This window comes from Macaca mulatta, chromosome 11 (genome assembly GCF_049350105.2).
Source record: "Macaca mulatta isolate MMU2019108-1 chromosome 11, T2T-MMU8v2.0, whole genome shotgun sequence".
In the NCBI taxonomy this organism is placed as follows: domain Eukaryota; kingdom Metazoa; phylum Chordata; class Mammalia; order Primates; family Cercopithecidae; genus Macaca; species Macaca mulatta.
Genome location: NC_133416.1, coordinates 21,639,292 through 21,657,105, shown reverse-complemented (window position 1 = coordinate 21,657,105; position 17,814 = coordinate 21,639,292). Strand labels below are relative to the sequence as shown.

General features: G+C 36.3%; 1 protein-coding gene across 8 annotated transcripts in view; it reads right to left on the bottom strand.

Annotated features, from left to right (window-relative positions):
• The window catches only part of PLEKHA5 (pleckstrin homology domain containing A5), a 248,976-nt gene that overhangs the window by 190,536 nt on the left and 40,626 nt on the right, over positions 1-17,814 (bottom strand). The window contains exon 4 of one of the 8 annotated variants that reach the window (XM_077953140.1): positions 5,039-6,256. The exons of 6 other annotated variants lie outside the window; for them this stretch is intronic. In XM_077953140.1, the coding sequence (XP_077809266.1) occupies positions 6,067-6,256 (190 nt within the window). In that variant the 3' untranslated portion in view covers positions 5,039-6,066. Of the gene's footprint in view, positions 1-5,038; positions 6,257-6,644; positions 6,873-17,814 lie in introns of those variants that run through there. One more of the 8 variants, XM_077953141.1, reaches the window with a different exon arrangement.

Genomic DNA, 17,814 nt, shown 5'->3' with positions numbered 1-17,814 from the left:
TTTCCCCCACTCTCCTTTTAATCTCCTTTAAGTCAATCATGTTTTGGTGTTTATTTTCACTAGTGGTTTTTAAACTTTAATTAGCAACAGCTCTGTTTCATTGCTCTTCAGAAATTCAACTCTCAAAAAACGTAAACTTGTTTTGTTCATCTGTGATGAAATGACAACAGCTTTGTTTTGTGAGACCTTGAAAATAAACATTATTGTCTTTGATTTTCTTCTTCAGACTGTTCACACTGACACCAAACAGTTGCAGTCTGTGTTGTTGTAGTACATTACACATAACCTTAGAAACTTTATCCTATTCAGTCTGGCATTTGACAGCAAATAAGAAAGTTAAATATGCTGTATTTCTAATATTTTACTTATACTTGTTGGGTTCAGTACTTATACTTATTTTTTCTTTGTTTATTTCCAAGCAGCAGACAAAATGTTTCTGGTATTTTATTTCTTCTCCATTACTTCTGTATAATTCTGATGGCAATAATGCAAGGCAACATTAATTCAATGTAAAGCAGGTACTAGAAATATGAAAAGGGGGAAGAGAAGGGTCTAGTCAATGCTACTTCATCTTGCTATTGTCAGAGTACTCAAATTAAGTTAAAAGTACATTTCAACTTCCATTTTTAACTATAAGCAAAATTACAAATAACACGGACATTTTCTTAAAACCACCTTGGTTCCATTAAATTTTGTCATTCATTTTAAAGTTCCCATATACAACATCTTTGCAAGAAACTGAAGCTCTTCCTTTAGGAAAGGATTGAAGGAAAGGATTAATCTATGAGAATACAGCACAATCAAAACATTAAAAATGCCAAAACTATTTGTCTCACTGGCAGTAATAAAAGAAAGTAATAGCTTGGATGGGAAAAAACAAACTGCTTCACAGCTCAAATTCTAGAAATGTAAAGAAAAAGTGCCCTCATCTGGCCAAACAAAAAACTTAAAATCTGAGGAGCATGTGTTAACTCTTGCTCAAGAGTAATCTTCTGGGCTTTAACTGGTATATAAATAGGTCTTTAAAAAAGTAAAAATAAATAATAATCCAACAACATAAATTTTTGCTGCCTTAAAAAACTGTTTGCTGCTAAAAATAACTACTTAAACCATAAGACAGAAAGCAAATTACGTAATATATAATATCTTGAGAGCAAGGAATATGTAGCAGTAATCATCTTTGGGCACACCCAGATCTAGACACAGAATCCTCAGTTTTATTTCTGATGAAGCTAATGAATGTAGTCGAACTATAGTTGAATACAAATTGTCCCAACCAGCACACATCCTTGACATTACCCATTACCTTACCTTAGTTGTCTTAGATAAATAATTTGTTCTCTAAAGGGCTTTTTTTTTTTTTTTTTTTCTTTTTGAGTCAGAGTCTCACTCTGTTTGTTGCCCAGGCTGGAGTGCAGTGGCGTGATCTCGGCCCACTGCAACCCCTGCCTCCCGGGTTCAAGCAATTCCCGAGTCTCAGACTCCTGAGCAGCTGGGATTACAGATGCCTGCAGCCACATCCGGCTAATTTTTTGTATTTTTAGTAGAGACGGAGTTTTACCATGTTGGCCAGACTGGTCTCAAACTCCTGACCTCAAGTGATCCACCTGCCTAGGCCTCCGAAATTGCTGAGATTACAGGCGTTAGCCACCACACCTGGCCCTAAAGGGCTTTTTAAAATATCAAAATAACAACCAATACAGCCACATTAATACTTTTCAGTATCATCTTTTATTATAGTGAGTTAGTGGTATATTAAGACTTCAGAATCTTTATTTCAATGTTATACAATTATTGTGCTTCATTCAACAAGAGATTTCAAAAACTTTAAAAGATAACACATTTTAGGTACTGTTGTTCTACTTCATTTAACCACATTCTTTTCCTTTAATAATCTTATCTTAGCGCTAAATTTAAGTTCCTTCACAATCTAAGCAGAATTCAATTCTAATTCATACCAGTATTGGTCTGTGGCTATCCACTGTGCTATAGTCTTCCATTTCGTTATACCTAGGTTCAGGTCATCTCAAGTAAATAGTGAAATGTTACTATAGAGTTCTTTTTAATCTGATATTTTCCATTATATTAGAGAATCAAAATTGATTTTTTTTTTTTTACAATTACTACAAGATAATTAGAAGATTTATATATGTGTTTTTTCAACTATCTGCCATAACTTCAACATATAAAACTTCAGAATGGTGGTTTTGAACCCTGACTGTGCACTGGGGAGTTCTTTAAAAATAGATCCCCAGGCTGCACACCAGAGCCGTCTGACTTGGTGGGTCTCAGGTGAGCTTAGGCCTGAAGCTGTGGCTGATGTTTCTTAGGAGCCATAGGTGAATATAAAGCACAGTCTGAGGAATCAGCTTTGGAATACAGTTAAAAAAAAAAACAAACTATAAATTTCAAAGATACATATTTTTAAAATATTTATATTACTTCTATAACAAATCATTCAATTTTAAAAACTCATATGACCAACATATTTTAAATCACCACTGTATTACATGGGTCTTTAAAAATATAATGGCAACAATCACTGTCTATTTTTTTTTTGGCCAAATAATCAGTCATCATATTGGTGAGTTTCTAAAATATACTTGCAGGTGTAAAATTATTTGTGCATCAAAAATAACAACAAGGTGCATTTTAAATACCATTAATCCACAGTATCTGACAAAATTGTTCCCTATCTGCTTATTGCCAATTTAGAACTTTCTGGATTCATCCACAAAACAAATCCCCCTACATTTTTATTATTTTTCTGGGTGAAGTAGCCCAGATTTCATATGCCTCAGCCCTGAGGATGACTCCCCTCATGGGTTAATAGAGGGGTTTTCTGCTGGGCCTGCAAAACAGTCTCGAGAATGAAAATACCCTTGATTATTGGTCAAATGACCTAGTCTTTCAGAGTAAAAATTTAAATCCCAATGGTGATTTAAAGTCTATATTGAGCTGTTAATCCCTTTTAGACTTAAAGAGCAGACACACACAATAAACCTCTAAGCTGACAGTTTGAGATTTGCTTACTACCTCTGGCATTTCCGTGCTCTAAAAAATAATCACAAGCATACTGCACCTTGACACAAGGTATGAAAACTAAGTATAACATTAATCATGTGTGTGTTTTGAGGGGAGCCTGAAAGACTTTTGTTTAGAAGTCTTTTCATATAAATTTATCCTGTTAGCCAGGTGTGGTAGTGCATGGCACATGATACTCAGGAAGTCCTAGCTACTCAGGAAGCTGAGACAGGATCTTGAGTCTAGGAGCTGAAGTCCAGCTGGGGGAATATAGCGAGACCCTCTCTCTTTAAAAAATATTTTTCTAATTTTTTTTTTCAGTATCTCTAATTTTTAGCTAAAAAAGGTTATTATTGTGAGTCCTCACAAATGAGATGCTAACTTGCAGCTACTTAATTAACTCACCTGTAATTACTGCAATAAACCCACCCCTCCCCCATATACCAGGGAAAAACTTACGCTCTAAACATTTATATTTAACTAACACTTCACTGTTTAGTTTTTTCTTTCCCGAGACGGAGTTTCTCTCTTGTTGCCCAGGCTGGAGTCCAATGGTGCAATCTTGGTTCTCTGCCTCCCGGGTTTAAGCGATTCTCCTGCCTCAGCCTCCCGAGGAGCTGAGATTACAAGTATGTGCCACCACGCCCGGCTAATTTTGTTATTTTTTAGTAAAGATGGGGTTTCTCCATGTTGGTAAGGCTGGTCTCAAACTCCTGACCTCAGGTGATCTGCCTGCCTTGGCCTCCCAAAGTGCTGGGATTATAGGAGTGAGCCACCGCACCCAGCCAACACTTCATTCTTTTGTTCAATTGTTTTTTCAGGTTCCCCTCCAGTCTCTAGCCTTATGCAGTGAGCCACAACTGTTTATTCTGTTTCAATATAAATACTACATACTGTTAAACAGAGGCCCTAACAATAATGTATACGATCAAAAATGGAATAATAAAAAGAGTATTAAACAATAGTTATATAAAACAGTCAATTTCACGTTTTAAAAAACTGCAACTAAAAAACTAATTTCCCAGTGCAAAGGAATTAAATGTCTCACATAAAAACGTAATGTAATCAAATATGACTCAGGAATTTCTGAAAAGACGTAATGTGTATCTGCAATTAAAATAAAACAAATGCAAAATCTCTCCTTTACCCTAAGCATTTGGTTTCTAATCCCAAGCACAATAAACCAACTAGGACATACATGATTTCTAGGTTTCAACAAATTAGACTAACGTATCTAACAGTGCTCCACCAACCACTATAAACATTTCTACTTCTACTACTTTGTGTTTTGAGGGTTTTTTGTTTTTAGTTTTGTTGTTGTTTTAAATAAATCAATCCACAAACATCACTGCATATTAGCCCACAACTCCTCTGTATTGATCAAGGAAACTGACACCCAGTAAGGCAGACTAAGGACACAATAAAAGCAATGAAGTCATGAGCTGAATCTCAGTTTTGCCATTTTCTGCCCAGGACAGATCTACATCAACCAGAAAAATCCTGGATCTCTCACTAAAAAGAGGTAAGCAGGTTCCCAAAAGCTACAGACTATTTTCATTCTATATTTTCCCAACACCATCATATTTTAATTTATTTCATTTTATCAACGTTGTTACTTCAATCATGAAAACTAAGAATAAAATTATCTACTTGGAAAACTGCACGCTCCACTTTGTGTAGCTGCAATGCTGCACCTGTCTCTCTAACTTGTGACTTCTTTTATTTTCTACAAAATTATGCTGGTATAATCCCAGAATATGCTACAGTCTTTAATGATGGGATCAGTTTGATGTTTCAGCTCTCTCTCCTGCATTTACCTAGGGAATAATGAATTCTGAACAAAATGTAATGTACAAGAGAAAAATCAAACCAATTTCTGTGTCGTACTGATTTATAAATATGTGGCTTGGTACCAGTGAATGCATCCTCAATTTTTTTCACATGACAGCACACAAAGGAAATGACAATACTTCGGCAGCACACTGGAATAACAGACCAAGGAGATTTCTGAAAGGTGGGTGGGGGTGAGTGCTCAATGCTTCCAGAAACCTAATCACGGCACACCAGGAGCCGTGGAAGCTGTGTGCAGGAGTATGATGATGATGATGCTAATATCACAGCCTCAACTGCTATAAGGAACGGTATGCTCACTTTCAAAGCCAGAGCTTGTATTTCCACAGTGAACTCACACAGGTATCCAATTAGTCACTCAGAAGCTGATCATCAGCACTGGCTACATCACAGAAAGGTAATAATGGGAGAAAATATTTCTACCACTAGAAAGCCAAATCAAGTATTTTTGAGTAGGGAAATCACCTCTTACTGATCCCTAGAATTAAAAATGCACCTATAAGTTATAACTTACCAAAGTAAATATATATATAGCACAGGTCTGATTATCCTCAACTATAAATTGGAAATGAGGTGTAAAGGAAACCACTACTTGGGCATGCCGTAGTTCAAACAGGCTCCAGGTCCACTCCTGGTGTGCTTTAAAATTACTACGATCATTTAAGCAATATTACCAAAAGAAGAGCACAAAACTTCCTTCCGAGGGACAACATGGTACTGTGGGTGTATTAGATGTGTTGCAGTGGGAACTGATCCAAGGGCTTTGACGCTTTCAAAATGAAGCTCGTCTACATAACAACTGCTTGGCCTCCCTCGCCCTTAGTTTCCTTATCAAATGAAATATCATCTTCCTTATAGGTTTTGTTATGAGGATTACAGATAATACATGAAATCTGGTTTCTCACATGTGTCTGGTAGTCATATGCACTCAAAAAGAGTGTAATCACTGTAATATTTTGTATTGTATTTTTGTTTAACACATCATTAACATATCTCTATGTTCAATATTTTTAAAAGCTACATAAATAACAATGTATTTTATTCTTGAAAACTGGTAAGAGGGATTTTAGGTATTCTTACCACAAAAACAAAAGATAAATATATGTACCCTGCATGGTGGCTCGTGCCTGTAATCCCACCCAGCATTTTGGGAGGCTGAGGCAGGGGGATCACAAAGACAGGAGATCGAGACTATCCTGGCCAACATGGTGAAACCTCGTCTCCACTAAAAATACAAAAATTAGCTGGGTGTGGTGGTGCATGCCTGTAATCCCAGCTACTCGGGAGGCTGAGGCAGGAGAATCGCTTGACCCAGGGAGTTGGAGGTTCCAGTGAGTTGAGATGGTGCCACTGCACTCCACCCTGGTGACAGAGACTCCGTCTCAAAAAAAAAAAAAAGAAAAAGAAAAAGATAAATATGTGAGGTAATGCATATGCTAATTAGCTTGATCTGGCCATTCCACAGTGTATACACATTTCAAAACATCATATAGCATATAATAAATATATACAATTATTATTTGTCAATTTAAGTAAATATATAATTTAAAAAATGCCCTATGTCTCAAAATAACAAGGTGATTTCCTCTTCAGTTTTCTTTCCTATACCTAAGCTTACATCAATGAGAACACTTCAGTTTGGTACAAGACTTAATACCTTTACAACGCTTGTGAGTCTTTATTAATGAAGAGAAAGGGTACCAGGCATGGTGGCTCACGCCTATAGTCCCAGCGACTTAGGAAGCTGAAGCTGGAGGACTGCCTGAGTTCAAAAATTCTGGGCTGTAGTGTGCTATGCTGATAGCGTATTCGTACTAAGTTTAGCATCAACATGCTGAACTCCTGGGAGCGGGAGACCACCAGACTGCTTAAGGAGTGGTGAACTGGCCCAGGCTGGAAACAGAGCAGGTCAAAACTCCTGTGCTGATCTGATCAGTAGAGGGATTGTGCCTGTGAACAGCACTGCACTCCAACCTGGGCATAGAATGAGGCTCCATCTTTAAAAAAAGAAAAGAAAAATTATTTATCTACTTTCTTGTTTATTTCAAATAATAGAGAAAGAAGAGACAGTCTGGAGAACTCCCTCCAAAGCTATGTAACATTCTATCTTGTCATCTCATGGTTGAATAAAATAAGTCAATTGTTAGACATTTGTGTTAAATTCACTTCCCACTATTTTGAAGATTTTTTATTTAATATTTTTAACATCTAGACCCAGAAACAGAATTACAAAATTCAAAAGGGATTACCTTATGGCTTTTAATACATATTTCTTAGGCAAACCTATCTTTCTGAATGAATACTGAGGTATGGGGTACAACCCGGAGCAGAATCCTACTGATTGCGAAACTTTGTTGGTTGACTCCCACTATACTTTAATTGAATCTCTTGGTAATAAATATGTTTGTTTTCTTTAAGAGAAATTAAATTATAAAGAAATCAAGAACAAACTTTCAAAATTATTTCAAAATAAGGGAAAGATTTCCTCAGTCACAGTTACTAAGCAAAAGAGTTTTAGCAATGTATATACACTTTACTGTTTCAAATTTTCTTAACAAAATTAACACATGTGTATAGTGCACATGTATAATTTTTTTCCCACAAACTACAAAGGATTTAAAATGTAGAAGAAAATCTCTTCTGCTTCATCCACATCAAAATCCAATAAAACATGGAAGTAATTATTGCTAACATTTTCTTTTCTGTCCTACCAGAATTTTTAAATAGAAAAGCATAAATAAATGAAAATTTTATTAGTATATAACGTGCTTTAAAACTTGCTTTTTTCATCTTAATATTAGATGTTAACACATACAAATCTATTGCTACATATATTCTACTGTTCCATAATTTATAAAACTAGTTTACTACTGAAAAAAGTCTGGTTAATTTCTATTTTTGCTATTTTGTATGTATTGTGTGTATAAACAACATTTCAATGGCCATCCTTATAAACAAAATGAAAGTTCAACCTAATATCAACACTATACTATTAAATTTGAAGGATAAATCTGCAGATATAGAACTGATGAATGAGCATTTTATATTTGACTATTTTCACAGTTTATACTCCTACTAGTAGTAAAAGAGAGTTAACTATTTCCCTCTGCCTTCACTAATACAGGGATATTCCCACACTGAAATCTTTGCCAATTTGATAGAGGAATAAGATACCTCATTCCAGTTGGCTTCTAAAAAACTGGCCATTTATGTTTCTTTTTGTCTGACTTTCACTGTTCCCATCTTTTATTCACATTTCATATTAGCTTGCTCATTATTTTCTTAATGGGAATCAACTATTTTAAAATGCTATATATGCAAATAAAATTTCTCTCACTACAAAACAGTTTTGAAGACTGGCTATAGTTTCCCTGTGTTGTATGAATTGCCTGTTTAGATTCTTGAACTTATTCATCTAAATCCAACAGAGATGACTGCATGGAAATTTATGTTTACATACATAATCTATTGTACAGATAAAAATATAACCTAGTGGCCCTCTAGTATGGAAGAGGCTAACAAAGATACCGCATCATGCAAACAATAAAAGGCCTGGGGTAAATCTAATTCTGGTCTCAGCTCTGCTACAATAAGCTGAATAACCTAGGTGTCACCTTAGCCCTCAAAGTATCAGCTCCTCAGTCAATAAAATGAAAAAGTTGGGCAGAAAGGTCCCTAAACCTGCTTCCAAGTGTAAATCCCACGACTCTAAGAGCTCGCAATGCTTTTCTTAGAGCATGAAACACCTATAGGACAAAATGAAATAATTGATTATTATGAAGTAAAAAATAAATAATAATATAACATTTAAATATATGTTAAAAATAAAACTCGAATCATAACAAGATTAGCAACATGATACTACCCATGTTTGCTTTTTTAAGTCCTCAGAATATTAAAAACTTGGGGAAATATACACATACACTGAATATATTCAAAGAATTAACTTACCACCTCCAGTGTGATTTTCTGACAATCATTTTAAGAGCAGTTTAGCAGGAACAACAACAAAAACCGAAACCTATTTAAGTACCCACTGCTAACAAAAGCTCCTTGTTGCCAGAATAATACCATGCCCCCTTACATTCATTTACATTGTTTTAATTTTTCAATCCTTGTATTAAATGAGATATATCTTAAAATTAGATTTGTAGTTGGGTTTTCATAGTTCTATTCATGATATTATTAAAAACAAATCACTCTTCTCCCATCTGAAGAATTATTTCTGTGCTATGATGCCTACGCTTATTCATTTTATAGTTTTAAAAATGTGTTTAAGAAAAAATGGTCTCAAACACAAATTATATGTAGGTGGAAAATCATTGCTATAGCAACAGTAGCTTCAGTCTATGAGACCTGAAAGGTAAAAACCTCCTAATTCCAATACTTAAAGCCTAATGTTTGATTTTTGATAGTGGCTCCTAATTTTTTATCATTACTATCATGAACTAGATATCTAGACCACTATCATCCCCATGAGACCTGGCCAAATTCAAATGCTTAAAGTATAAAAACACATGATGCCTTTTTAAATGATAAGGTTAATTACAAGATATCAAACATGATACCTCAAGCTATCCCCTAGGCTGTATTCCTTCTCTTAGTCATGTTCCCTGGAGCCAAAGGGGATTTGTGGAATAATGACAGCTTCAAATGGTGAGTGATTTGAGAATCTTTGAGGTCTTACTGCTAATAAGAAGTATTAGCACCATGTCATTGCTATAAGGCGGGGGGGCGGGGGGGGGGGAAGCACTGCCCCCAGCTAGCATTGGTTTCACCCCCACCCTCAACTGTGTCTGGCTCCAAGAATGGGGCACGTTTTTTTTGGAGAATCCTTTCTTTACTATTCTGATGGGCAGAGACTGAAAAACTGGCAACAGAAAGAAATTAAAGCTATACTTTTTCATAAACAGATGGCAAAATTTTATGTATATGGGTACACGCATACAAGAAAGGGAAATCAGTAGCAATTTTCTTTAAAAAAACCTTTTTTCCCATTCTACTGCTCAGGTGCAAAACATACCTGAGACACAAGGAGAATGATCACCACCACTACTTTAACACCTCAAAGGCACAGGACACCCTGAATATGGCAGAGTAATAAATACAGTGTTCATGAAATTCTGTGATATTTTCCTGGCTTTGCCATTTTCTAGCCATGTGACTGTAGCCAATTTGATTTATCTGTGCTTCAGGTGTATCATCTGAAAATAAGAATAATGATGGTGCTATCTTAAGGGTTACTGCAAAGATCAAATGAGTTAGTATATATAAGAGAACTGTGCCTGGTAAATGATAAGCACTTAAGCAAACAGCTGTCTCCATTGTTTTGTTTTGAACCATTCTAACAGGTATGCAATGTACATAACTGTGATTTTAATTTGCACTTCCCTAATGACTACTGATGTTGAGCAGATTTTCAAGTATGTATTAGAAACCTGTATATCTTCTTGGTGAAGAGACTGCTCAAATCTTTGGACCCCCCTGGGTTGTTTGTTTTCTTACTGGTGAGTTTTGAGAGTTCTTTATGTTATTTGGATATGATTTCTTTGCCAGATATATGATCTGCAAATATAGTCATGAACCACATAATGACAGTCTGGTCAACAACAGACAGCATAGATTAACAGTAGTCCCCTAAGATTATAATGGGGCGGGAAAATTCCTATCACCTAATTAAGTTGTAGCCATCATAATATCATACCACAATGCATTACTCAACTGTTTGTAGTGATGCTGATGTAGACAAACCTCCTGTGCTGCCAATCATATAAAAGTATAACACACACAATTATGTATAGTACCTAATACTGGGTAATGATAAATGACTGTTAATGGCTTATGTATTTACCAAACTTTTCTTTTTATTGTTATTTTAGAGTGTACTCCTTCTACTTATAAAAAAATGTTAACTGTGAACAGCCTCAGGCAGGTTCTTACAGAGGTATTCCCGAAGCAAGGCATTGTTATCACAAGAGATGATAGCTCCATGAGTGTTACTGCCCCTGAAGATCTTACAGTGGGACAAGATGTGGTGGTAGAATACAGTGATACTGATGATCTGACCCTGTGTAGGTCTAGGCTAATGTGTGTGTTTGTGCCTTAGTTTTTAACCAAAAAGTTTAATATAAAAAAGTATATAGAATAAGGATATAAAGAAAAAAACATTTTTGTGTAGTTGTGCAATGTGTTTTGTGTTTTAAGCTAATTGTTATTGCAAGAGTCAAGAATTTTCAAAAATTGTAAGAATTTTAAAACATTTTAAAGGGCCAGGCATGGTGGCTCATGCCTATAATTCCAGCATTCTGTGAGGCTAACGTGGGCTGATTATTTGAGGTCAGGAGTTCAAGACCAGCCTGGCTAATATGGTAAAATCCCCGTCTCTGTCGAGGTACTGCCACTGCACCCCAGCCTGGGCAACAAAGAAAAATCCCTCTCAAAAAAAAAAAAAAATTTAAATTAAAATTGTATATCAATATAAATACATTCACATAAATTTTAGAATAGCTAAATCAAGCTTTCTTAAGCTTGGTAAATCTATATTTACAGGTAGCTATTTTTACAGGGTATGAGTGTCTCTTCATTTTTATATTAAAAGAAACATTAAAATCTTCCCAGAGGCAGATGAAGAAACGAATTATCTTCATCTTCCTCAGTCCTTTCATCAAAGTCTTGTCACAGAATGTAAATGCTCACTCCCTCTCTCAACTGATTTCTTCTTAACAATCACAGTCTTTTCAGGAATAACTGGACATCACAGTCCTCAAGCTATTAATAAAGTAGTCTCTCTCTAGATGCCCCTCTGTAAGTCAAGTCAAGGTGTCTGGGGTTCTCTGAAGTAACGGACGGGAAAAAGCAAGGAGAAATATCTCTATCACAATTAATTACTATTGTCATTTTACATATAAAACTGCAGAAAAGTTTTCACTTGATTAAAGATTTTGTAAACTTCTTGCAATTGTCTTATTAGTCAAACACCAAAAGATACAATGGTAACAGACTACAACTATAAACAAGAGTGTTACAACTGTAGTTTAATAAATGTAAGGGCTGTGGCACAGTCATCCTCTCAAGTAATTCAACTACCCTGCCCTCTCAGCCAGGTGGGATGCTTACTTTGAACCAAAGTATGTAAGAAAAGACAGCAAGTTTCAAAGAAGTATGTCATCTCCAGAAATGAAGAATGGTAAGTCAGTTAATTATAAAATTATTAGAGGGGCTGGGTGCGGTGGTTCATGCCTGTAATCCCAGCAATTTGGGAGGCCGAGGCGGGGGGATCACGAGGTCAAGAGATCAAGACTCTCCTGGTCAACATGGTGAAACTTCATCTCTACTAAAAATACAAAAATTAGTTGGGTGTGCTGGCGGGCACCTGTAATCCCAGTTACTCCAGTGCAGGAGTATTGCTTAAACCCGGGAGGCGGAGGTTGCAGGAGTAGAAATGGCACCACTGCACTCCAGCCTGGGCAACAGAGGGAGACTCTGTCTCAAAAAAAAAAAAAAAGTCTTCTGAATTATTACACTCACAAGTCTCCCTCATACAATTAAAATTTTTCACCTCACCCATTCCTACACTTTCAATTCTTATTATTTATACACAAAATATCTGCAGAAATGTCAATACTCAAGTATAGTTACTATACAAGGTTTTTTAACTCAAAGAAAAAAAAAAATTCCATATAAGTGATCCACATATTTTTAGTCATACAGCAAAGGCCAGATATTTTGATTTTATCAACGAATGAAAATAGGTAAGAGAAGCATTTCCTGATACTGGGATTGGGGTTTCTACCCGATCTGGTTTAATACCTTATTTCCTGGTTTATATGTAGGCTGATTCCTAAAAATGGTTAACTCAGGGCTAGAGGTTACCAGGCAGCTCTAGGACAGTTAGACTACACATAATTAACAACAGATATTAAGTACTGACTAAACATAAATTTGTTTCTCTTATATATTGCCTTTTCTCTACAAATAGTGATTAACATTCATTTCTTAGTGCACACCATTTAGTTGGGAATGAGAAGAAAATGATAGAAACAGTTTACAAAAAAACATTGGAGAAAAGTTACACAAAGTAGATGAGAAAGAACTGCAGGTTATCGGTAACGGCCCAGAAAGATGCTCAATCCAAGTCTAAGAGACTGTGGCCCAATTAAATTTTGACCTGGTTTCTCCCCAGGCCATTTCCCAGAAGCCACTGATGGTTTGCAGGATAAAGAAGGAAGACAAGGTTTAGGAAGACCTTAATTGAATCAATACACACAAGGTCTAAAAAGACTTGTATGAGTTCTTCCAATCACATATTTCCTGAATATATGTATTTTGTTTAACATTTTAAATGTGTATGAAATTTGGCTCATTTTAGATTCAATGTGTGCATTTAATGTGGCAGCTTGTTCTCATAGACAAGATGGTATTAAATCACTAGTGGATCTTTCAATCAGTGTGTTAGGAGGCAATGTTAGAAACAAGCCTACCACTGGTGAGCAGAGCCAACTTAGCACTGTCCTAGAAGTGAAGAGCAGAAGATGCTGGAGGCTCTGCCAGTACTAGGCAGGGAGAAAGGGCTCAGACGCCTTTCACCGTCAGCGGAAGCCACCTAGGCAAGCAACACTAACTTAATTTATCTGTGTTGGCTTTAGTTTACAACTTTTTTTTTTCTTTTTAAACTTGATAACCTTTAAATAGCAATTAACAGACCTTTACTTAAATTCAAGGATTAAAATTCAACATTGTTCCTTAAGTTAGCCACCTGGGTCTACACTAACTATAATATTAGTAAATCTGCTAAGCCAACTGCTGATTTTTTCATTTTTCTTTAAGGGTAAAAATAAGGAAAATATGCCACTTGTTTTCTAGGACTACAAACAGAATAAAATAAATCAGTAATTTGTTTTCTTTGATAAATTATTTGAATATCCATCATGTGCCAGTAGCTTAAAGAGTATCACCCTAATTCTGTATGGTGCCTGATTAAGCTCACTTCACAGAAAAAGAGACAGAAACTCCAAGAGGGCTGGAATTCAAAGCTAAGCCTGGCTGATTCCAATGCCCAGTTCTTTTCACTTTACCCAGTTACCTCTAGCATATTGACTCATTATTTCACCATTATTCATTTACCTTTTACTGTGTTTCCACTATAACACATTCTTAGAAGGAATCTTATAACTCAGTATTATCCATTACTACTATACTCATTTGAAGAGCCCTTTCTTTTTCTTTTTTCTGAGACAGAGTTTCACTCTTGTCACCCAGGAGTGCAATGGTACGATCTCAGCTCACCGCAACCTCTGCCTCCCAGGTTCAAGCAATTCTCTTGCTTCAGCCTCCTGAATAGCTGGGATTACAGGCCTGCACCACCACACCTGTCTAATTCTGTATTTTCAGTAGAGACGGGGTTTCTCCATGTTGGTCAGGCTGGTCTTGAACTCCTGACCTCAGGTGATCCGCCTGCCCCAGCCTCCCAAAGTGCTGGGATTACAGGCGTGAGCCACCACGCCCGGCCTGAAGGGCCCTTTCTTATTACTGTTATTATTTGTAGTAAAGTATTATGAAAATCAGAATGTATACATGTGTTGCGGGTGTATATATGGGAGGGGGGAATGCATGGGAAGGTGCAGAATTTTAAGTGAATTTAATATTCAAACACAGGCAAAAATACTGTTAATCGTATCAAATTTATTTCTCCTACTCCCAAGTAACTGCTAGAGTTGGTTTTTGTTTGTTTGTTTGTTTTTTTAAAATCACTGCAATAAACTGCCTTCAACTTGGGGTCTTGTGGTTTCCACAAATGTATTGGCCACGAATGATTTGTTTCATCTGTAGCATAAATAAGATATAATTCACTTTGGTTATACAAACTCTGAAGCTTTATTTTGTATTAGAATAGCCTATTTATAGCATATTTATAGTCTATTATATTTATTCCACCAGCTGAATCCAAATACAGAATTTCAATAGAATCTCAAAAACTGTAAAGTCCACCAAAGAGAATACCTCAAAAGAAATACAGCAAAATGGCAGCCAGAAGGTGGTTCCTTCTGATTATCTAAGAATAGCTTAGATCTTAAAGCCAAGCTGAAGTTTATCTCTATTTAAAACCCACGGCTTTATGACTTGAAATCTATGTTTTGAAAGTAATCAAGAACTCCTTCTGGGGACAGGATGGGGATAGGAACGAACAGAAGCTCTCAACCAGTATCAAGTAGTTTTAGTCTCTCCACTAACCGATATATATATCATACTTTCAGACTAGAACAGTAACGCAGCCAGTGATTAAATATGGAATTATCAACCGACAGAAACTAGACTGATTCACATACTACCAGGGGTGCCTTATGGAAGGCTGAGGGAATTACGAAAACCTCCAGCCATCCAATGACAAGCAGAAGAGGGAAATATCAAGTGGTGTGTCACCTTCCCCAGCAGCATTTAGCTTCCCTGGATAGGGAGTCTGATCTAGGGTTGGGGGTTTCTGGGGGGTGTGTAGCAAAATGTAAAGGCATATGAGAAAACTGAGATCTGTAGAGTCGAGAAGATCAAAGAAACATGTACTAGACATGAACTGGGGAGGTTTACCACCTCGCAATTCTCTTAACTCATTGCATGACTCATATCAGAGTCCCAACAAACTATGCCTACGCTATTAGGTTGAAGCATGAGAAACTGATGTTTTTGTGGGGTCAAAAACAGTCCAAAACTAGCAAATTAATATGATTCAATTTGCTAAATATGGTGCTATCCTCCTATACATGAAGCAAATCAGATGATCTCTCTTGGGAATTGGAATGTGACTGAAGAAATGGTCAGAGCTGTCTTTTAACAGCAGCACTCTAGAGAGTACAGAAGCTCTCACTGCTCAAGGCCCCAGATCTCTGCCCTACCCCAAAATTTAGCTGAGCAGCAATTCCTTAAAGACTGCAAACTCTCCAAGAATCCTTCCAATAACTGATTTAATAAATGGCTTACTTTGATGAAGTTAGGGCTTAGTTTCTTTGTGACCAAAGGAACTTTAACAAATACACACTGTAAACCTGGGAGGACAGAAGGGGGTTCCATGGGATCCTTGGGTACCAGTCCAGCACCCAAGTTTTGTTTTTCTTTCTGTTGTTCACCAAACCTGAGCATGGCTGCTGATCAAGCAAAGCATAGCAAGCAAGCAAAAGAAGTTTGCTCCTTTTTCTTTCACAGTCCTTACAATTGCTACACATACACAGACTTGCTCAATGCATGTTACAGAAACTGAAGGAGAGATTTCTGTTAATAAAATGTCTAGCCAGGATTAAGGACTTTGGTTATTTTCAATAGTTTAAAAGTCACACATGTTAAATAAATTAAAATGATACACAACACATCAGAAAAACACAATCCTTGAAGTTGTCATGATCTCAGTTTCCATTAAAAGAATCTGTTTTAGCTTTAGCCAGCACTCACTCACACTGGCAGGTATACTCTTCTCAGTGTGAGACTGTACAAAGAGTACATGAAATAGCAGCCAAACAGAGCCTCATGCAAATTAGATTCTCTGCTTCAAATGACCCAGTAACTGTTACTTTCTACCTTATTGTACTCTAATCACTAATTATAAGGATAAAAACAGTTCTGAATCATTTTACATATGTTCATACAATTCTCTCTGTGTGTATGTATATGTGCGTGTGTGTATATGTGTGTGTTGGGTGGGTGTATATATGTATTTTAAAAACTAATGCTACCGGGACAACTAACCAACCATTTAGCAAAAAATAAAGTTAGATTCTATATGCAAAATTATTTCCAGAGGGACTAGAAATCTAAATATAAAAAATAAAAACAAACATAAGAGAAGGAAAACAGCTATTTTATAATCTAAGGGTAGATCCAAATATGACACTGAAGGCAGAAACCAAAAAACGAAGAGTTAAAAGATGTGACTACGTCAAAACAAAAACTTTTATGGCAATAAAGAAATGACAACCAAAATACAAATGAAATGCCTTACTTAAAATCAATTTTTAAAATGACTAACATGCCAAACAAAAATGAATACTGAAGATTTATCTGGAGACTAATTTGGAAAATGTATCAAAATCTTAAAAATGGGCAAACCTTTTGACTCATCAATTGTACTTCTAATAATTTCCCCTAAAAAAAGCAGTTTTCTTATCAAGGATGTTCACTGCAGCACTGTTAGTAACAAAAATCCAAACAAACAAGCCACCAGCACGAGCGCATTCAATTATATTCCATCTCATCTGTTCGATGAAATAATCTACTGCCACTAAAAACAGTAATGAGATTTATATTCACTGATGTGAAAAGACAGTCACAATGCATTAACATGTGTGAGAAAGAAACAGATAACAAAATAGCAAAAATAATGTGTATGCCAAAGACTACTGCCTAACAAAGTATGTTCTTCCTGAGCACACAGGTGGACTGTATTTCCAACCCCAACCCCTCCCCTCACATAGTCACACAGTATGATGTGGTCATGTGATTATGTTCTTTGCAATACAATATGGGCAGAAAGTGTGGCCTTAGAGTTACATTTTGAAGATTTCTAATGGAGATAATGTCCCAAGTTCCTGAAAGACTGCATGGAATAGAAACAGCTCTCCAATCTAGGCCCAGCCTGGAATATCTATCCTGGACTGTTACATGAGTGAAAAATAAACTTCTGTTGTGTTTCTGCCATTACATATTGGGCTTATATTCAGTAACTTGGCCTACCCTAACTAATATAATATAGTAGGATACCAGCAGTTTTACTTTTTTTGTTTTCTTGAGATGGAGTCTCGCTCTGTCGCCAGGCTAGAGTGCAGGGGCGCGATCTCGGCTCACTGCAACCTCCGCCTCCTGGGTTTAATAAATTCTCCTGCCTCAGCCTCCCAAGTAGCTGGGACTACAGGCACACGCCAGGAAGCAGTTTTACTTTTTAAAGAAATCTATAAGTGT